General features: G+C 36.3%; 1 protein-coding gene across 1 annotated transcript in view; it reads left to right on the forward strand.

Moving 5' to 3' along the window:
* Window positions 1–23,719, forward strand: part of HNRNPLL (heterogeneous nuclear ribonucleoprotein L like) — a 106,914-nt gene that overhangs the window by 60,539 nt on the left and 22,656 nt on the right. Inside the window, exons 7-9 of the mRNA XM_053711932.1 lie at window positions 1,477–1,548; window positions 20,514–20,731; window positions 22,513–22,634. Of these exons, the coding sequence (XP_053567907.1) occupies window positions 1,477–1,548; window positions 20,514–20,731; window positions 22,513–22,634 (412 nt within the window). The remainder of the gene's footprint in view (window positions 1–1,476; window positions 1,549–20,513; window positions 20,732–22,512; window positions 22,635–23,719) is intronic.

The raw sequence follows: 23,719 nt of genomic DNA on the forward strand, positions 1-23,719 counted from the left end.
AAAAAAGTATAAGTTTATATGGTACTATCATAAGTACTAGCATAATTTGAGTTTGCCCTGCTTTTAAATGTGTGTACTGTCCCATCAGCTGGGCATGTAGGCAAAAAATCTAAATTTATCTCACACATACTCCAGGAGACTTAGGGTGTTGTATTCACAAGAAATCAGACATTTGTGGGGTACTATTAAAATGGAGAACATTTATAATTAATTGATCCTTCCCCACCCCTCCCCCAATTAACATTTTATTTCTTTCATCCAGATACTTTGGGCCTCCAATGTATATAAAACACTTTGAAACGTTCAGGCACAAACTTGTTGGTTAAGAAAAGTATTTTCTTTGTATGTTCTATTGTACATTTTGCTTTGTGATTTATACGGTGTGTGAATATCCTTTAATAGACAGTAGTATGGTTTTACTTTTACACACATTTCGCTAGTGTTTTGTAATAGTATGCTGCCATATCCCTTTAATACAAAAATACAGCAATATTGTAATAGTGTGCAGATCACATTTTTGTTCATGTTAAATACCCATTTATGTATCTCTCTCAAACACAAAAACAGTGGTTAGCATGCACACATTAAAAAAAAAAAAATATCTGCATTATTCACCCTTATGTTTTTTTTAAAACAATTGAGATCTTAATTGTATAGTATGGCCGTTCTTTGCTTAGCCAATCACCAGCTTGCAGGGTGTCTCTGTACTGACTGGTCCTAACAAAATCTGTGTTGTGGGCTGAAGCATAACTGATTCTATCTTTAGAATAAAATGAGACACCCTAGTTTTATATACAGTTATTAAGCTTCTATCATACACATTAGGATGGGTGAAAATGTGTTATTTGTCATTTGTTTATAAAACAAATAACATATGGCAGCAGGCAGCAACATTCATCTATTTTTGGCACTAGATTTATTAGTGTCAAAGTGCAACACACAAAGATCTGTTCAAATCCAAATATGTGTATTGCACTTTAAAAATAATAAATTCAGTGTTGAGAATAGCCAAATACAGCTTTCTGCGGTCAAAATTGTTATTGTTTGTATATGGCATGAGAGAAAATTAATTAATCGCATTTGTTTACACACAGTTTTCAAGCTAGTCGGCCTCAATGATGTTCTGCAAAATATAATTTGAGATACCACTAGGTGACAAGTACATTTTATCTTTCAACCAATGTTTATTTATGAAAAATGTTTTAATCATATTCTTTAAAACCTGCAGAAATCCTGTTGACTCCGCCCCTTTAATGTGCCTGGTAATCATGTAGTATGTTGCCTTGTATAAAAAGTAGAGCTGACAACTAAATTATTTCATAAATACAAATATATTCAGTTTTTTAGTTATCAACTGCAATTTATTTGACATGTTTTACTGCTATCTATGGAGTTACAGATTATTCTTTAGTACTGAGTGTGTTTTCAAGATTTCAGAATCTGTGTTATATTAATAATAATCTTAATTTGTTTCAGACCAAGGTAAAGGCCGTCCGAGACAAGCTATTCTGGGGGACCACCCGTCTTCATATAGATATGATGGTTATGGTAAGTCATCTAGGATGCGTTTGACCCAACGGTAAAAAAATAAACCCAGTGATCACTTTTGGCCTGCTAAGTTTTCTATTTTTTTTTATTTGTTGTCCTACCACTGAGCAGAAAACAGACATCAGTAATTTGTCACTGAAAGTAGTTGCCCACTTCTCAGTAAACTGCTGCCATATTGGGCTCGGTTTATCAAGCCTTTCTCCTACCTTTGACTGCAGGTTTTCACAAGGGAACCTGCAGTCAGGATTTATCAAGCAGTGGTCATTAGACCGCTGCTTCCATACCCTCTTGTTCACGTCTTAGGTGGAGAATTTCAATCTCAATGAGATTGACAGCTCCTGTTAGCGCGTGTTTGGCTGTGTGCAGGCAGAGGGCGTGGTTGCACGCAAGCTCAAAATAGTGATGTCAAGCATACGATCTGCAAAGCCTTCCTGATGGTTTGTCAAGCAAACAAATTGCAAAGCCACACTTAGTATGTTAGTATGCAAGAAAACAGCAAAGGGTATCGCCAAGTAATAGGAATCACACAGCTATGCAGTCAGTCAATGCAAAGTTCTGATAGAACAGAAACTTTAAGATTATATCTGCTGGATTATATTACAGACAAATACATCCACTGGACCGTCTGAAGGACTCTCCCTTGTTTATCTATGCAGATCCTCTGGCACTCAAGGACTATGTCCGCCGGGATAGCTGGGAATATATGACCCCGCTGTAATACAAAAGAGGAATGATCTTACCCAAAGTGTAGATGTAATGTCCTGCAGGTTTCCAATTCCTTACATCCGATGTATGTATCAACACTTATAGAACACAAAGTAAGGCACCGCTGCAAAGAAGATAGACATACAATTCTCCAACATGTAGCTGCTGCTGCGATAGAGTATGGCTAACCAGCGTCTGGCCAGGGGCCGCGTAACTAGTTTTGCGTATTTTATTTAATATATTTTTCTATGTTGTAGCTAATATTTAATATGATTTTTGACTCTTTATAGTCTGTTACATTGTTACCTTTAGAGTGCGGGGATATATAAGTATTGTACTATATATATATATATATATATATATATATATATATATATATATATCTCAAGGACAGGGCACCCCTCTTTTTGTTTGTTAAAGTGTTGTAATGAATGTAATGTACCACTGTGTAGCATTTAGTAAATGGTACTTTTTAAATAACTGATAATAAGAATGGGCATGACTTTGAGAGAGAGAGAGAGAGAGAGAGATACAGGGCCTGGATGCTGTGGTAGAGATTGAATTTCTAGTGTATAAAATAGCATACGTAACCTATACAAATTTGATAGAATTGGAAATCATCTTTTTAACAAATACTCTAAGTGATATTTGCTTGTATAATTTATTTAAAGACTAAATTATGTTTGTAAATACCATTATATACCTTGTGTAGTTCCAGTTATCTGTGGTTTTCCTGTTTCTTAACAGGGTCATGAGGCGAGCTGATGATGTTTGAGCTTTTAAAGGGACAGTAAATGCCTTGTAATTATAAGAGATTTCTGCTGTCTTGCTAAGAAATAAAATATAAATTAACTTCTTCTTTGCTGCATTTGTTTTCAATTGCCAAGCTCCGCCCACCACTTATTTGGAGTAGCAAATCTGGGCTTTAGTCTGCAGAGAACAAGGCTAGCCATAGTCATATTGCTAATATATAATTATTTTGCTGTTCTGATCTGTTAATGCCAACAGGAAAAAATATGTATATTTGGTCAGGATCACTCCAAGGTCTCTTCCCCCCTGGGTCCCTAACTTACAGCCACATAATGCATGTCTTCAACCAAACAGAATTACAACTGAGGATGACACAGGCCCTTTAGAATTTCCATACACAAAACATGGAAATGGACTGCAAACCTAACCTAGTAAACATACCATGACACTCCAAAACTCACAGCCCTAGCACTCACAGACAGCTGCACATCTTTCAGTGAATTAGGCAAACCATAGACATGCCCGGGTGCAAAGGCCATAGGGAAAATTACACAACAAAAATATTAACAAAACACACAGAAAGTCTGGCACTTTCTTGCAAGCACAGAGCTAGATTAAAAGCAAAATGGAAGCGTTAGTTACAGCATTTGGCCAAATGTGGATAGGCCCAGGACCACATCAAGGTAATTTATTTTATAAAGGTGATCCACGAGCCATTACTCCTGGGGAAAAAACACTCCTGACCATTAGGCGGAGGCAGAGATCACCAAAATTCCAAGAGCCCTTAAAAACCCCTCTCACCTTACTGGAAACTTATTTTTGCCTTGGGTAGGAAGAAGGTGAAGAAAGAAGGTGCTTCAGATGTTTTTCAGTGGGAGGGGTCCTCAGACCGATTTAATGCCCAGCTTCCACATAGAGAGCTACTGTTTGACAGAGGGAAGGTTCTGGAGTATGTGGTAGTGGCACATTTACACCTCTTGGGTGTTAGTCACAGGTCAGCCACAGGTGTTGCAGGAACCGATCTCTAGCCCCCTCCTGTGGGGTCTTCGTTATACTCCATATAAAAAGAGCCTCTGCTGTCAAGTGTACAGCACTGGATTGGCTGTTTACTGGAAGCAATATTTTCCTGCAAGTGCTAAGTTCAGTAGTGTGGGTGCCTGCTAGGTAAGTATGGGGTTTGCTATTGTAGACACTCACTTAGCCTATAGGCTATTATTAGGTACACTTTGGGTTGTACATCATAGCCAAGGGACTATTGTGACAGGCGTCTTTTTTTATATGGAATTGGGCTTAAGGTATCTTTATAGAAGTTTACACCCTAATATAAGAGTGTTATAATGTTTGCACTTGCCAGTTTATTATTTATTTTCTAATAGCTCTTTGTGTTTCAGATCTTCGAAAAGCTTTAGTTTTTTTCCCAAACCTGGTCAGTTAGCAAGCATTGGGTTGGCACGAGCATGCATCTATGTAGTTTCCTTAGTGCACTGCTGATGCCGGTGCTGGTAATTGGCTACTTCCTGGGCTTTTAATAATGAGGCATCTGTTGATTAAATTTGCAAGGCAGCTAGCAATTTGATGTTTTTTGCTTCTTCTGTAGCGGCCTTTGCTAATGACCAGGTGATTTTTGTTATGTGCTGATATATATATATATATATATAAAGAAAGATATTATGATTTCAGCGCATCTGAGTAGTTCTATATAATCACCTGAGACGTACTAGGTGACGCTACTCCACAAGAATCATTTGATCCTCTGGACAAAATTAGTATGAGGGGGTGATGTTAATATATAAGTTTGAATGTAACTGGAGATATTCAAATATGTAATGGTATCGGTAGATAAAATTATATTAAATACTAAATATTAGGTATTGATATAAAAAGAAGCACCATTGATAATAAATGGTAATGGAAATGAAAATTAATCTCCAAAATGTAATGATCGTATTGATCGTATAGAGAGGATGTATAAAATGAAAATTAATAACACCATATAGGAAATATAAATTGGTTATAAAAATCGATAAAAATAAAACAGAAAAATCAATATATACACTAAAATAACAGACTCATATCAAATCAAACAAAGTAAAAATAATACATCATGTTATAGTCAATATTGAAAAATGGGCAGGATAGGAAATATGTAGTCCGCCAGGAGGATATCACTGTTTTAAATCCACAAGAGGTTACACAGTCTATCACTGAAGAAATGCAGACTTGGGTTTAAATGTATCTTTAACGTTACAGTCTGTCGAATCAAATATGCAGACTTAAATGCAGAAGTTTCTTTATCCGATACTGGTAAGGTCAGGTACTCACCAGATTTCACCTCAATCTGATGAGGTAAGTATTACGCCCACAGGTTTATTCATCCAGGCGGTATAAACGGTCTAGGTGGAAGTGGTTACAGATTTTTCTTCCGTTTTCCCCAGAACTGGTGAATAGGATCTGTATAGGGCTCCGGTATCAGATATGCATGAAATACAAAGGGAACACTGATAGTGTAATACAGCTTTTTTATTTAGTTAGACATACACACATATGCAGGTCCTTTGTGTTTATGCTTACAGGACAAAACCTCAACAGATGAGGTATGAAACAGACGTTAAGAACAATCTTTGCAATTACGAAGAAACAAGCTTCTATAAGTTGATAAAGAGTTAAAAAAAAACTACCAGGACCGGGTAGCCCGTGTTGCGTCGCCTTACGCGTTTCAAAGTATATCTCACTACAGGAGTACTTCTTCGTCAGAGGCACAATAGGGGAAAGCGCCGGTTCTGTGCGTGATTTAAAAGGGATAAAAAAGTGGGCGTATGGTCCTGGTAGTTGCTGATTGGCTTGATGTGGGGGTGTGTATACGTTGCAGTAGTTCAATGGCAGTATTTCCACCTTACACATATTATCACAATATCACAAAACACGTGTAGCTCCTGTTTTGGATATAGAAAGGCTGAGACAAGCAGACACAAAGTATATAAAATACAAATAATGTCACGGGAATTAACTTACAATGCAGGAGTAAATCTGCTGGACATATTTTATTCTAGTTGCGGATTAAGCAAATAGTACCTAAGTAAGTTAAAAACAGAATTAAATTATGTTTCCTATGTGTTTAAGATGAAAGGGTTTAAAATGAAATAAAATTGAGCGGTATAAGAGGTGTTTTTGTGGGTACTCCAAATATTTTGGAGGGGGAAAGACATTCCTATAGCAGTAATTCTAACGCTATAAACCTCTATCAGGATATTTATATTAGAATATAAGAACCCTCACTATTTCGATTATAGCAAACAATAGTAAGAAGAATAGTGGAAGATAATAAAGATAGATATTATATAATAGATAATAGAAAAAATAATAATTACTAATATTGTAATTCTTGGTGAAAGGGGGAGAAATATATTTTGTATTTACTTACTTTATATCGATATCATATATCCCTGTTTAAGGCTTGTCATTTGATATTATAATTTAAGATTATAGTATTTTATATATATTTTTTTAAAAGATTAATTAAAACTATTTTTCTTCAAAATAATTTATTTAAAAGATGTTTTGCAGCATTAGAGAATGGGGGAAGAAATGTATTTAAAAATATCAGGGTCGAGATAATAATAATAATAATAGTGTTGTTAATAATGGAAGAGATATAAAAGAGGAAGAAATAAAAGCCAATCATATCCATCATTCTTTTCTTTTCTTATCCTTTCTTTAATATATCTAATATTGTAAAAACAAGAGTAGCACCATATTAAAACCTGTGTTTCACCTATATAAATTAAACTAAACTAAAGAGGCTGACAGATCAATATCTTTGTTTAAACCTTGAGGGTATAGTGTATCTAGGAAATGAATCCAGTAGGTTTCTCTTTTTCTGAGGGTCAGAAACCTATCTCCACCCCTTTCATTGGTTGTTACATGTTCTAAGATTGTTCCTTTTAGGCACAATGGATTTTTGTCATGTTTTTTCTTGTAGTGTTTTGAAAGGCTGTGGCCCTCAAATCCTTTTTCAATGTTGTCAATGTGTTCAAATAGGCGTTTCTTATAGGGCCTCTTTGTGCGTCCTATGTATTGAAGGCCACAGCCGCATTCCAAAAGGTATACCACATAAGTGGTCTTACAATTGGTGAGTGTATTAATGGTACAGATTTTTTTAGGGTTCTGGTTGGATTTAACAACTTTAGTTGGCTTATTTCCATTGTAGGCATGGGAACATCCCAGACAATTAGCTCTGACATCTAAAAAAAAACTTTGACCCCCCTGTAAGCCAGTTGGAATTTGCTATTTGATTATTCTTCGATTTCAAATGGTTTTTTAATTTGGAAGGGGCAAGAATATTTTTCAGATTTTTATTTTTTCTGTAAATTATATTTGGATTTTTTCCAATTATTGTTTTTTTTTATAGCTACATTATTTTACATTTGCCTGTGAATACAGACATTTGTAGCCTATGATTTGTTCTTCTGGATTACAATCCAGCACCACATTTCGTTTTAAGGCTAATCCCAAGCGCAGTCCCTGAGTGATCTGTTCTTTTTGAACTCTTCACTCAGATCCTCTTTCCTGTTTATTTATATATATATATATATATATATATATATATATATATATATATATATATATATATGTCAATTCCAACAAAGGTCTGCACTCACTGGATTTTAGATTAAAAAAAACTTTTTTAATTGTGGTAACGTTTCGGAGTCCTTAGACCCCTTCCTCAGACCAGAACAAACATACAAGTGAACACAGTGCAATATAAACACATTAAGCCCCACACATCAAACAATTAGTGCAAATTGCGCCAAAACCGGGGTTGTCATGGCAACAGCCCCCATAGCAATCCATATTAACATACTGCTAATATATAAAGTCTATCTAAGCACATCACCTAGAGTATACAGATACATATGTAACATAGTATCCACTATTGTTTAACAGTTGTAACATCTAGTGTCAGTTCATCAGCGCATAAAAACAGAACAAATAAAATCAAACCTTAGTGCAAAAGAAATAAATCTATCACCACCTATTAAACTATACAGATATCTACATGTACCTTATCACATTCACATATCAGCCTTAATATCGATTATACCTGAACACCCAGTTCACAGATATTAGTTATATTATCCAATGTAATGGTCACCAGTTGTAAATAATACACATATCACGGTTTAATCCCCGTTAAAGGATCCCAATAAAAAACCTCTGTTTGTAAGATATGGGAGTTAAAAATGGCTTGTCAGCATGTCTATGTTACGATCATTATGTGCTATGTTCCCCCACTGTGACTTGAGTCAATAGTACTCACTGTTAAGCCAGGATGTGAAGTCTAATATGTGTGTGTTTGGACTGTGGCCAGGCAACCATCCAAATAGTATTGAAAAACAGGCGCGGAGAATTGACCTCCGACGTCCGTGGTGTTCCTCATCAGACCGCATGGCTAATTTGCATACAGGGGTGACGTCACTGTAAAGACATGTGTGCTTGCGCGCAGCACTAGAACCCATCCTGTAGTAAGGCTGTCATTTGTTGAAAGATAATACGAATGTCTCAAGTTTATACCATAACTGCTCAGGGGTAATTGGAACCCATTATCAAGCTGCAAAGGCAATATCTTATGAATAGTCAGGGGAGGTTAAAACAATTTAAAAAGGTTTAAGTAAATATCTGATGAGTCACACAGTCTGTGTGAGACCATAATTTAACCCCTGGTTTAGTATGTTATGCAAGGATTTGCATTAGGGGGATATCATATAATATGAGGTACTGAATATTAGGGCCACTGTCATGTGATTAATTTAGAACAAGACAAATATTGTGACATACTCTGAATGAGAATAACCGTATTATCCATGTGTTCCATGCATGTATGTGTATAAAGCCTATATCTGTGTTGCTGTACTTCTGAGTCTTATTGACATAATGTGCCCTGGACCAAACCCATATATGTTTTCAGTGATGATAATAGTTGGTCATTTAAACCTTGCTACATACACGTCCACCAATAAGTAAATAGTAATCAATACATAATAAGTCCTTGTGTCTGTTAAATAAAGATAAAAAGTAGAATATCCAAACAAAAACGAAAAAATGAACTGTGTCCCAAAAAATGTGAAAAAATGTGAGAAAAAAAGACCAAAGTTAAAAGCGTGAAAATGTTTATCCAAATACAAATATAAAATATGAAGCCCAAAACACAATAGTTGGTTGTGAAGCAAATCCAATAGTTAATATATCCTCAGTGTGGTGAAAAATATTTCAAAACAAATTTAAAAATAAATGCAAAAAGATGTGGTAAAACCTGTGGAAAAATAGAAAGCAGTCCTAAGAACAATGATAATACTGATTTAAAGTATTAAAACAATATATCACCCTTTATGTCGATGCGTTTCGGCCTGGGAAAGGCCTTTATCAAGACTGATAAAGTGATGAGATAGTGGTCCCTTTATATGGGTGCTAATTCATGTGTTTGGGCGCCAAAAAACTTTCAAATTGTGGGCCGTCCCTGTTCCAATGCTTTGTGGGTATGGGCAACCTGACCGATGTAAGGGCAATTTTGGAGATGTCTTTTAGACTTACATTCCTAAATAAAAGTGCCAACTTTCAAATAACTAAACTGGTGCCTTTCGCCTCCTATATCTGCTGTATTTTTACCACATAGGGGGTCTGTTCGATGCTATTAAAAAGCACAAATATAGGCTTATGCGAGCAGTCGTAGCGTTAGGTATTAGCCAATGTCACTTCCGGTTTCGGGTTAGTGACGTATTTCCCTTTCCGGTTTCGGTTCAACCGGATGTTTACAATGCCGCTCGAGGAGACTCAATATACAGCTGATTGGTGATCGCTACTGGGTTAAGTAGACTAAATGGCGACTTAGTGAAAAAGATAACTTAGTAAAAAGATGACTGAGTGAAAAAGATGCTCTCTGACATTTGGAATATTTACAAATCACCGTAGGAGCTTTCATGTGCTTACACAGTTCTTTATCAACAATGTATGTGGTAAAAATTCTATTCATAATAAAAAGATCCGTTGACCTTGGAGTTCTGTTGATATGATAATCTGCTTAATAATTGCTAAAAAATGCGCTACTAAACATTGTATTTATAATAAAAATCTACTTCTAATAAAGATGTGTTACCAAAAATATTTACTTCCTGTTGGAAAACTGCTGAATGTTAAGAAATATATTAATAACTATAAAAGTAAAATATATTAATAACTATAAAAGTAAAAAAGGAGGAAATGGCATCGCATTTTATATAAAAACATGTTTAAAAACTGTCTTATCTTAATGTTTAAAATGGAACTGTGTTTGTCGTTTTACAAAAGATAATTAATGGTGTGGTCTGAGTGAATATATCATCATAATATAGGCTTCTAACAGAACCATATGGGCCATACTGCAAACTACTCCTACCAAATCGGGATCTGCACTTGTGAGTCCCTAAATAGATTGCGTCCTACATATGGACAAACTGATAAAAAATAGATACAAATACACAGTAAATTGCAAGGGAATATCGATAAAATACTAGTTAATATAATAGTTAGTATAAAATCCACATTTCATATACATTATACAAATAAAATCAGGTGGAAAATAGGTGAGTTTTTCCGTATATAAAAAGATCTAGCCCATGTGTGTAAAAACACTAATACAACATCTAACATAGTGTCAAAATAAACAGGCATGGTGGGGATCCAAAAATGATAGTAGGTTCAAAGTTAATAATGGATCCATAGTTTGTATATATTTATATATTTATATATATTTTTATTTATATATATATATATATTTATACTGATTGGGGACATGTTACATCTAAATGAGAGAGAAGGGAAAATTCTTATATGAATAGAATTTCTAATGGCTTATAGTCCTTAACCTTGGTACTCATTATGAAGATGACTCTAAAGTTAATTAGGTGTCTATTACAAATCCCATATGGTCCCTCTCGGGATGGGAGAATACCTAGTCGTAAAGTGGTATTAGTTCACTGAGGGTTATAAGCCTACAGGGACAACTCACCTAGGCGACTATTAATAAATATAAGCAATGTTCTAAAGTCTTGAGAAAATAGTTGTGGTGACATTATGCCCCTGAGGTCCCTAAGGAATATGTCTCCAACCCATAGCTCAATAATATCTATATATGTAAAGGGTGATTTGTCTAGAAGTATCAGTTGTATAAAAGCTATAAAAATATATAAAAGCTGTAAAAAATATTCTTATATATTTGTAATCATCTCTTAAGTTTTAAAAGGTGTGACAAATCCTCTTTATTATTGAGCCCTTTGGGGTACAGGCTATCTAGCTTAAAAATCCATTTAGATTCAGAGTATAATAGCTTTTGCTCATAGTTCCGACCTCTCCAATTTTTTGGATTTTTTCAATCCCAAAATATCTAAAATCTTTGATATTCCCACCATGTTTTTGTGTAAAGTGCCTGTAAAGTGCAGTGTCCACGTTTTTCTTTTCTATACACAATATGTGTTCCCTCATTCTGTCTCTCAGCATTCTGGAGGTTTGCCCCACATATTGTAACCCACAAGGGCATTGGATTAGATAAATAACGCCTTTGTCTCCACACCTGATTAGACTGTGGATGTTATGTTTCTCTTTATTTAAATTTGAAAAGAAGTGATTAGTCTTTAAACCATTCATGCAGGATTTGCAACTTGTGCACGGGAAAAAACCTCTGTCATTGCCAGATATATCCTTCATAGTTTTTCCTTTTTGGCCCGGTACACTTGGGGCTATCATATTCTTCAAATTTTTTGTTTTCCTGTATATGAATTGTGGGTGACTGGTTAGTGTTTCTCCAATGACATCATCCTCTTTGAGTAGTGCCCAGTGTCGTTTAATTTATTCTTTCCATGACTTGCCTGTTTTCGCAATATTCACTAATCATGGGGACATTGATGATATCATCTGAAACTTCTCTATTGGGTTTAATTTTATATTTCATCAGATCTTTACGATCCACCCTCCTGACTTCATCAATCTTCTTGTTCAGCAGATTTTCTTCATAGCCCCTATCCATGAAACGTTGTTTCAGCACTTCAGCTTGTTCCTCTCATTTGGTGGTATTCAAACAGTTCTTCCTTATGCGAAGTTGTTGGCCTTTTGGAATATTGGATTTCCATATTTTGTGGTGGCAACTCAAGTTGTGTATATAATTGTTTGAGTCTACTTCTTTAAAAAAGGTTGATGTCTCAATTTGCCCATTTTTAATTTCTATTCTCAAATCTAAAAAGTCGATCTTACAATTGCTATGTTCGTAGGTGAAATTTAAGTTCATGGTATTCATGTTCATTAAATTGATTGTATGAAGAAGGTCATCAGATGTTCCTCTCCAGATTATAAAAATATCGTCGATGTAACTGACGTATAGGACCAGGTCCGCGCCGGCTGGGCAGGAATCCCAAAAGATTCCCTCCCACTTGCCTATGTGTATCCCATTATGACATGTGAAACCAACTGGTTAGTTAACCTATAATAGCTAGCTGGATTGGCTCTATCCAGTGTGTGTCCCACTATAACATGTTACTCACACCAGATGAACCATCCCAAATAGGGATATCATGGTCACTTACCCATCCACAGTAGTATTAGAGGAATCACTGCCAATCATTAGACATATTCAAGCATTTAGGATACAGGGTACCAAGTCTATGTATCCATCTTGATTCCATCTGGAGTAGGGTTCTATCTCGATCCCCTCCCCGTCTGAGAGGTGGAACATGGTCGATCAAGATGAATCTCAGATCCGTCACTTTATGTTTGGCCACTAAAAAGTGTCTCGCCACGGGTTGATCCGACACCAAGGCACTCCGCATGGCTGAATGGTGGTTGGCCATCCTAAGTCGTGCATTGTCAGTCGTTTTCCCCACATAAAATTGACCACAGCAACAGCTGAGTAGATATACTACATGACTGGTTGTACATGAGATAAAATGTCTGATTGTGTATTTCTGACTCGTATGTGGATTTCTGAAGACTTTACATGGGATTATCTCACTGCAGGTTGTGCAACCCGAACATCTGTAACAGCCCTTTTGCTTGGTTTTAAGCCATTGTTGTTTCATGTAGCATTGTTGTTTTCATGTAGCATATACATATATATATATATATATATATATATATATATATATATTTATAATCTCCAAAATCCAAGCTACAGTGTTACCCTCCAAAGGTCATCTGCCTGGGTGCATCAATGTAATTAATACTCCACGAGACAAATGCACTCACAGGTCTTCAGTTAAAGTGTATTCATAAATTTAATTAAACGTTTTCAAGGAAAACTTCCCCTTCATCAGCATAACAACATTGTAACAAACTCACACTTAAATAGAAAAAGTGTAATACAGCACATAATGACGATGTATTACACTTTTTCTATTTAAGTGTGGGTTTGTCACAATGTTGTTATGCTGATGAAGGGGAGGTTTTCCTCAAATGTTTCATTAAATTTATGAATATACTTTAACTGAAGACCTGTAAGTGCATTTGTCTTGTGGAATATATATATATATATATATATATATTAATTGAAATGTAATCATTTTGTACTGCTCTTATTAATTGGGGACTCCACAGCTTGAGTATTAGTTTCCCAAAAGTAATGGCGTGTGGACTCTCACCCCTTTCATGTTGGTGAGAGTCCACAAGACTTCGGCCATTGTTTCATAGATTTTTTTTAATGTTTTCTGGCGGCAGTTTCAAGTATGCACCACCCTTTTTTTTTTTTTTTCTTTCATGCTCCTTTTTTTGCTCTTGTCCTTTACTACCTTTCTTCTTTTCCTTGTTTGGCTATATGTCAGACTAGTTTCCAGTAAGGTGGGAGAGTTTTTAAGCATCTGACTTAATGCTCAAACCCCCCAAAAAACTGCAATAAGCAGTTATGAGGGGTTAAAGTTGGTGGGTGTGGGTGTTACAAAAAAAAAAAACAGCACTGAAAAGTGCCTTTACATAGCGTTCCATGCTTCCATGTAATGCGAAGTCGCGTTCGCATTACGGTTAACTTGTTATACCAGCGCACATTTGTGTACACTGGTATTACTTAGTAGAGCGCAAATATAAACAGCCAGGTTTATCCATATAAAATATTTTTAACTTTCCTATTAAAGGCCAGCAAAGCACTTGGTGAGATTTCTATTTTTTTTCTCTCACAAACCTGTCATATTGAAACAGTGGTCTACATGGTTGAGTAGGTTTTAAGCCACTTGCATCACATTATCTCCAGGGAACAATTCAAGGCTACATGTAAAACTAATAAGAGGATGTGGCTTTCAGCTATGTGACATATTTCACTTAATCCATGGGGTTATAATACATATAATTATAAATAATCTTGTGTGAACCATGGGTTAACAACCAAAGGGAAGGGATATTAAAGCTTTTTATATGTGCATGCATAGCTTCAGCAAATAAAAACATTGCAAAAGATCTGTATATAAAAGCATTTAACACACAGTTTCAAAAATCAACAGTTCAGGGATACACTCTTTGAAAGACCAGGTGGGATTCATGGTCTCTCTTACTTGAGCCCATTAGTGACACGTGAATGAGCTCTCTGGAGTTTGTGAAGCAAGCATATTTGTTTTGGTTTTGTACATCCAAAGCAGGCTAAATATATAACAATAATGTATATTGCAATGTTGTTCTATTTTCTTTATTTAAATATTTTGTGTGGAATATGTTCTCATATACACTTTCATTTCTTCTGCAAACGATTCAGTAACAGAAATACCTGAAACACAGATAAAAAAGGTGAAAGTGACACTTAAAAACTGCTGTCCACAAACAGGCACTTTACAGTCGCCCAGCAAAATTTTCCAACTGTAATACAGGATTCAGTATTCCTCTCCAATACATATATATACAAATGTAGATAAAAGGTTTAACCGAGGAGTAATGCCTCTATGATTAAATGACACAAAAACACCACATGGCCAAGGACAATAGTGAATAATAAATAAAAAGAATAAATAGCAGTCACATGCGAAATGCACCTCCAGGTTTTTTTTAAATGCAGACTGGAATGTCATAGCTGCCCAGCTGATTGATGACCTTGTATAAGCAGTAACTGGTTCTCCAGGATGGACAATATACTGCATAGTCCAATCACCAAACCAAACCACAAGCAAGTATGAAATTAAACTATTATGTTTATTTAAAACAAAAGCAACACGTTCCCCCATTCTTTGAAGAAGTCTGTTTTGACATAAAGGAAGTTAATGTGGTTGACCAATGCCAACAATTTTAGGATTATCTTCTGCAAGATCCACTTTTTAAACATTAACAAGAGACTAATAAGGTTTGTTTGTCTCCATCTAGCAGAAACTTCATAAGTTATAGAATCATTCTGGAACTTCCATCTGCCATGTTTTTAAAATGATCCATTTATTTAGAAATGGAGCAGTTTGTGCATTGCTTTGAGATGTAACAGAGGTTTATCATTAAGGAATGACACCTGTATATCGCTTAGACAAACAGAAAGCAGAACATAAATCTCAGCAGAAAATTAATCTTTTCATTATAATGTAGGCTTTGGAAGTGGATCAGCCAAATTATATCTACATACATATATACCATACTCGCACACAGTGGCCAGTACTCACTTAAAGGGACATGAAACCCAACATGTTTCATTCATGATTCAGATAGAGAATACAATTTTAAACAACTTTCTAATATACTTCTATAAATTAATTTGCTTCTCTACTTTGCTGAAAGGTTTTTCTAGGCAAGCTCAGAAGCAACAGAGGACCTAGGTTTTAGCTGTTGATTGGTGGCTGCATATTTATATTGATTGTGATTGGCTCACCAATGGGTTCAGTTAGAAAACAAAAGTGCATTGCTGCTCCTTCAACAAATAATACCAAGAGAATTAAACAAATTAGATAATACAAGTAAATTAGAAAGTTGTTTAAAATTGTATTCTCTATCTGAATCATGAAATAAAAATGTTGGGTTTCATGTCTCTTTAAATGTATACAGCTAGGCCAAAACCATAAAATGAAGAGGTAGCCACAGCTTTTGGCCTGATGGTGATTGGCCATCAAACCATGTCAATCACTTCTCTTACCTGGGTTTCTAACCTACAGTCACACACACTGAGAATACAAAAGGTTGTCACATCCAGATGTCATCTCTTCTGTATACATACAAAATACAGAAGTGTATTGTACTCTCAAGCTGACAGCTCTGCTTGCATTCTGTGATAAAGTTAAAGGGATAGTACATTCAAAACTATGATTCAGATAGAGCAAGAAGTTTTAAACAACTTTTTAATTTACATCTTTTATCAAATTTACTTTGGTCTCTTGGTTTAAGTGTAGGCTTAGGAGCAGCAGTACTCAACACTACTAGGAGCTAGCTGAACATATATGGTGAGCCAATGACAAGAGGCACATAGGTGCAACCTCCAATCACCAGCTAACTCCGAATGCTGCTGCTCCTGAGCCTACCTACATATACTCTTCAACAAAGGATACCAAAAGAATGAAGAAAATTTGATAATAGAAACTGGGAAGTTGTTTAAAATTGCATACTCTACCCTAATCATGAAAATTTAATTTTGACTTTACATCAAACCGTGTCAATCACTTTTCTAACCTACAGTCACACACACTGAGAACACAAAAGATTGTCACAACCTATATGTAATCTCTTCTATATACATACAAAACACAGAAGTGTATTGTACTCTCAGCTGACAGCTGTGCTTAGATGTTAAATTGGAAAGTGGTTTAAAATTGCATACTCTACCCCAATCGTAAAAATGTAATTTTAACTTTACTGTCCCTTTAAACCCAGACAAACAGTATGGTAAATTGCATAAAAATATAAAATACAATTCACAAAATAATGAGTTATTTACAGCAGTTTGCAACATGGTTATAGGGCTATAAACCACATGAAGGTCTCTTTTTACATGGTTCCTTAACTGCCACAATACGTTAGCTTCCAACTAAACTCAACGATTACAAAAATACTGAAGAATAAATATTTTAGTAAAATAAAAAACAGTGCTGGCTCTATCATTTAGGTTTTGTAGTTTAAAAAAACAATATAGATCTTAAAGGACCACTCAATACAGTAGAATTGCATAATTAACAAGTGCATCATAAAAAGACAATGATTTAGCACCTACTCTGAATTTCAAAAAAGCAGTAGATTCCCCCCCCCACACACAAGTATCCGGCCCCCTGTATCATGTGACAGACATCAGCCAATCACAGACTAGTATACGTATACCCTGTGAGCTTGTGCACATGCTCAGTAGGATCTTGTTCCCCCGAAAATGTGATTATAAAAAGACTGCAAAATGTGATAATGGAAGTCAATTTGAAAGGGTCTTAAAACTGCTAACATATAGGGTGGAGAAGGAACCAGGCAGACCATCTATTTAGTGGTTATACTAATCTGTCGCTTACACCTCTACGCAGATAAATCTGCAAAGATAAAAATCTACATGAAAATTCGGTGCATACCCTTTACAAACGTATGAACCACCATACAAAGAGAGAGTTAAACACATAAGTATATGTGTCAAAATAAGACAGGGAATACAGCACTCTTCTGAAATATAATTTTATATAGGGATCAGATTAGATACATATAACTCAAGAATGGCATCGGGCTCACTGAATAACCATAAACACTTCAATGCAAAATAATTACATCAAAAAAATGTTTGGAATAAATACCACACGTAATCTCCTCCAATTAAGTGACCGGTCACAGAGATTATAAACACAAAGTGGTAAGAGTGAACAAAGCTAACATAGTGAACCGCTAACCCCTTCTGTACACCTAGACCCCCCAGAGTACTCCAAAGGGGTATATCTAGGACAGATATGGTCAGGGATATAAGATGAAAGTCACAATTCAGGCGTGGAAATAAAGGATACACAGGCATCTAATGATTTAAACAGTCAAAAGTGATTGGGAAATCGAACCGAGAACACTACACCCCTACTTACCCTAGGACCCCCTTTTAAAATCCAAGGGAGCTATACCTGGGAAGTATAGTACCTGGGGATCTAAGTGTCTCAGTATTTCTTCTCTGCATAGACATACAGTGAGGGAATGTACATATCCCAATTAAAAAAAGCAAAACTGTTCAAGACTGCTTATAGTACAGACGTAGAACCCAAGATATAAATTAATAGGGCAGTCACTGTGTTAGCCGTTCGTTGGGAACTAAGCTTGTCGTCCTCCTCTGTGTGTAAGTAGAGCGGCAGTGGCTTTGCTTTCAATTAGGTTACTGTATTCCGTAGCAGGGGCAAGATATCCATACCACTAGCTCAATAGTTGCTTCGCACCTCTCCGGTGTAACAACGATCTGTCCAAAGTTGTGTCCGATGTCTGCAAGATGCCATAAAGCAAATCCTCATGTGTTTGCTCTTTTCAAAATTGGCGTCTCAGAGCTCCATCACTCTCATCTTCTTAAAACTGCATGCTCCATATGAATCATAAAAGTTTATTTTGATTTGAGTGTCCCTTTAACATTAAAAAAATATGTTAAACTCTAGTCCGTATCTATACATAATCTAAAAAATTATAATCAAGGCAAACAGCAATGCATATACAGTATCCCACAAAAGTGAGTACACCCCTCACATTTTTGTAAATATTTTATTATATCTTTTCATGTGACAACAACACTGAAGAAATTACACTTTACTACACTGTAAAGTAGTGAGTGTACAGCCTGTATAACAGTGTAAATTTGCTGTCCCCTCGAAATAACTCAACACACAGCCATTAATATCTAAACTATTGGCAACAAAAGTGAGTACACCCCTAAGTGGAAATGTCCAAATTGGGCCCAATTAGCCATTTTCCCTCCCCTGTGTCATGTGACTCGTTAGTGTTACAAGGTCTCGGGTGTGAATGGGGAGCAGGTGTGTTAAATTTGGTGTTATTGCTCTCACACTCTCTCAAACTGGTCACTGGAAGTTCAAAATGGCACATCATGGCAAAGAACTCTCTGAGGATCTGAAAAAAAGAATTGTTGCTCTACATTATTATTATTATCAGTTATTTGTAGAGTGCCAACAGATTCCGCAGCGCTATCTACATAAAGATGGCCTAGGCTATAAGAAGATTGCCAAGACCCTGAAACTGAGCTGCAGCACGATGGGCAAGACCATACAGCGGTTTCAAAGAACAGGTTCCACTCAGAACAGGTCTCGCCATGGTCGACCAAAGAAGTTGAGTGCACGTGCTCAGCGGGATATCCAGAGGTTGTCTTTGGGAAATAGACGTATGAACACTGGCAGCATTGCTGCAGAGGTTGAAGGGGTGGGGGGTCAGCCTGTAAGTGCTCAGACCATACGCTGCACACTGCATCAAATTGGTCTGCATGGCTGTCGTCCCAGAAAGAAGCCTCTTCTAAAGATGATGCACAAGAAAGCCCGCAAAAAGTTTGCTGAAGGCAAGCAGACTAAGGACATGGATTACTGGAACCATGTCCTGTAGTCCGATGAGACCAAGATAAACGTATTTGGTTCAGACGGTGTCAAGCGTGTGTGGTGGCAACCAGGTGAGGAGTACAAAGACAAGTGTGTCTTGCCTACAGTCAAGCATGGTGGTGGGAGTGTCATGGTCTGGGCCTGCATGAGTGCTACCGGCACTGGAGAGCTACAGTTCATTGAGGGAACCATGAACGCCAACATGTACTGTGACATACTGAAGCGGCGCATGATCCCCTCCCTCCTGAGACTGGGCCGCAGGGCATTATTCCAACATAACGATCCTAAACACACCTTTAAGATGACAACTGCCTTGCTAAAGAAGCTGAGGATAAAGGTGATGGACTGGCCAAGCATGTCTCCAGACCTAAACCCTATTCCGCATCTGCGATGCATCCTCAATCGAAAGGTGGGGGAGTGCAAGGTCTCTAACATCCATCAGCTCCGTGATGTCATCATGGAGGAGTGGAAGAGGACTCCAGTGGCAACCTGTGAAGCTCTGGTGAACTCCATGCCCAAGAGGGTTAAGGCAGTGCTGGAAAATAATAAAATATTGACACTTTGGGCCCAATTTGGACATTTCACTTAGGGGTGTACTCACTTTTGTTGCCAACAGTTTAGACATTAATGGCTGTGTGTTGTTACTTTGAGGGGACAGCAAATTTACACTGTTATACAGGCTGTACACTCACTACTTTACATTGTAGCAAAGTGTAATTTCTTCAATGTTGTCACATGAAAAGATATAATTAAATATTTACAAAAATGTGAGGGGTGTACTCACTTTTGTGGGATACTGTAGTTTCTATTTGTTTAGATTCAATACATTTTTATGTATAGGTTCTTATGCTCCTTTTTTTTTTTTTTACCATTGTCAAGCATAAAGGAGGTTGTTGATCGCTTTATCAATGCCATTAAATCAGAAGTTTATTTATCATATGTATATTTTCTTCATTTATTTTTATTTTTTATATTGTAATGACCAATACTTTTTTTTTCTTCTCACTTTAGATTCCCACGGTCCTTTGTTGCCATTACCAAATCGCTATAGGATGGGATCTAGAGATACCCCTGAACTGGTCTCTTATCCTTTGCCACAAGCATCCTCCTCGTACATGCATGGAGGACCTGCTGTAGGCTCGGTAGCCATGGTTAGCGTTCTACATCCAGAAAAAATGAATTGCTCCAGAGTTTTCAATCTATTCTGTCTGTATGGCAACATAGAAAAGGTAAACTAGCCAAGAGGATTGTTCAACCTAGCCATTCCCTTATATGCAGTAGGTATATTCATAGTTTCCCTCTATTTATTTTCTATATTGTACTTGTGTTTTATTGAGATATATATATATATTCCAGAGTAGAGTGCATTCTCACCTTTCAATCAACCGCCAGGGTGCCAACAGGTAATAGTGTAAAAGTCAAAGATGCGGCACTCGCTGGTCTTTTAATTTCCAATGTGGGTTTTATTTGTGTAACGTTTCTGGGACACACTCCCCTTCCTCAGACAAACAATCACATCAAACCAAGTGAAGATAAAGGCTTAATCCCTCCCCCAGTGATTCAAAAATTGTGCCAAACGCTGTTGCCATAGTAACTTCTAGTAACAATTTCAAAACATACACAAAGCATGAACAAAGCAAAACAGCAGTGATCAGTGTCTCATATTATATACATACATATATTCACTATAATCTGTTAAAAATCAAGTGCTAAGTAAGACAACTAGTGTGTTGTGTGTTTGTTATGGAAACCAATAATAATTAGATATGAGTATCGTTCAAACCTAGTGATGTGTATACATCAGTGTGTTCGGTATGAAAATTAAACTAAACTGAAACTATGCGTAGCGGTAATGAAGGTACGTTAAGCTTGTTACTTACAAGCAGTGAAAATACTTTATTATTAGTATAGTGACTATTGTATTACTGCAATGTTTAGAGGGTTTTATTAGAATGTAGTCATACATCTAAAAACGTCGTAGGGACAGATACCACCATAATCAACAACTCACCAAAAACGCTGCATTAACCTTACAGCCTCGGAGTGAGATGATCGTATTGTCAGTGGAGAACACGCCCCATGTGTACTACATGTGACGATAGTGGGCGTATATGTAAACACACACATATATATATATATATATATATATATATATATATATATATATATATATATGTGTGAAACAAGAGGGCAGGAGCGCAAGGCCTACCCCAGCTTCATCCATAACACACAAACCTCTGCCCCAACCCATCCCTTATGTGCCCTCCCGTTCCGTTATGCTGCTTCTACCAAACACGAGTGGACCATTGGCCAGAATTCCTCTTAAACTTCTTTATCCAAAAAAAGCTTTCTGGCATAGCTGGTATGCTTAAAGTGACAGTAAACACCTTGAGATTTGAATGTAAAATGTTTAGTTATGCAGCATGAAACATCTTTCCAATATATTTCTTTTATATATTTTGCCCCCTTTTCATGGCAAAGCACTGAAAATTGTTTTCAATTCTCAGAGCTGTAAATATACCCTGCAGACCTCTCAAGGCTAACTCTGCTACATATATGTCCCGAATAGGTTATTAGATAACAACTGCAAAACAATGCACTTTATAATAATATCACTGTAGATAACCTTGTTGTCAGCAAACTAAAGCCTAGATTGGCTTCTCCAAATATGGCAAATGGTGGGTGGAGTTTGGCAATCGAAAAACAAATCAAGTAAAAAGGATTTTAATTTGTTTTAATAATGTTTAGACACAACAGAAATGTCATGTAATTAATAGGTGTTTACTCTCCCTTTAGCTGATCACCTACATGTCTATACGTCTTTTAATTAGATTGTTTGCTCTTTAGGACAGGGATTCCATATTCTGTTTTAAACTGCTAGTTTGCTCTTTGTCTTTTTATTCCCAGACTAACAGCTTGTTACAAATAAAGATAGATAAATCTGTATGCACACAACCTTCATAAAGATGAATGTATCCGTTTGAGCTAATATTGCCTTTTATAACCACAGGTAAAGTTTATGAAGACAATTCCAGGCACAGCTCTTGTGGAAATGGGTGATGAATATGCAGTTGAAAGAGCAGTCACACATCTAAATAACGTGAAGATTTTTGGAAAGCGACTCAATGTTTGGTAATGAAATAAACTATTTTCATTTCATTCTTACTTTACAACAGCTCTAAGAACCAGCTTGATCACATAATAGATGCTCTTGTCTCTTAAAGGGACATCAATTTATTTTTTTATAACTGAAAGAGAACATTTTAAAATGTATTTGTTTTTTTTTTATTATTGAATTGAAAAAGATATTGCTATGGATATCACCATCCATCAACACAGATGTGTGCATTGTCTTTCAACCAATGAACTTCTATCTCACAATTGTACAGATATTCACCCCTGATGGGGTATTTACTTTTCCCTTATCCCCAAAAATGGTGTAGCTGTAAAGAGGGGCCGGGCAATACACATCAATGTTTGTAACTAAACACCAAGTAAATTCTCCGTTAAAGCACCCTCCTATTACACAGATTGTTTTATCTGTCTAGCCTACTAATTCTCAATCAGGGGTTTGGGGCATCCAGGGGTCTTACAACTTTTAGATTATTGTGTAAGACAGAATGAAAGAAAAAAAAAGTACTATTATCAGTTCTTTTTAGTATCTTGTAACCTGCAGACGACTCAGCCGCTGTAGGCTGAAACTCTATGTTAAAGGGACATGAAACCCCAATTTTTTGTTTCATGATTCAGTCAGAGCATACAATTTTAACCAACGTTCTAATTTACTTCTTTTGTCAAATAGTTCCTCATTCTCTTGGTATCTTTTGTTGAAAAGCAGGGAGGTAAGCTCAGGAGCGTGAACATGTCTGGAGCCTTATATGGCAGCAGTCTTGAAATAATGTTATCCATTTGCTTGAGCACTAGATGGCAGCACTTGCAAATGTGATAATAGAAGTAAAATGGACATGTTTTAAAAAGTAAATGCTGTGTCTGAATCACAAAAGAAAATGTTTGGGTTTAATATCCCTTTAAGCTGTATAGCTAGAAGCACTTGAAAACAAACAGAGAGTGCATATGTCGTTTTTGAATTGGAACCATCCAAATAGTGAGCGACTAGTAGTAAGTAAGGGCAGAGCTGTACACACACTGCTGAGATATAGTTCTTTCAACACATGCATGCTCCTGAGCCTTCTTCAGTAAGCCCTCATGGAGAGGGT

Source organism: Bombina bombina, chromosome 4 (assembly GCF_027579735.1).
Source record: "Bombina bombina isolate aBomBom1 chromosome 4, aBomBom1.pri, whole genome shotgun sequence".
Classification (NCBI taxonomy): Eukaryota; Metazoa; Chordata; class Amphibia; order Anura; family Bombinatoridae; genus Bombina; species Bombina bombina.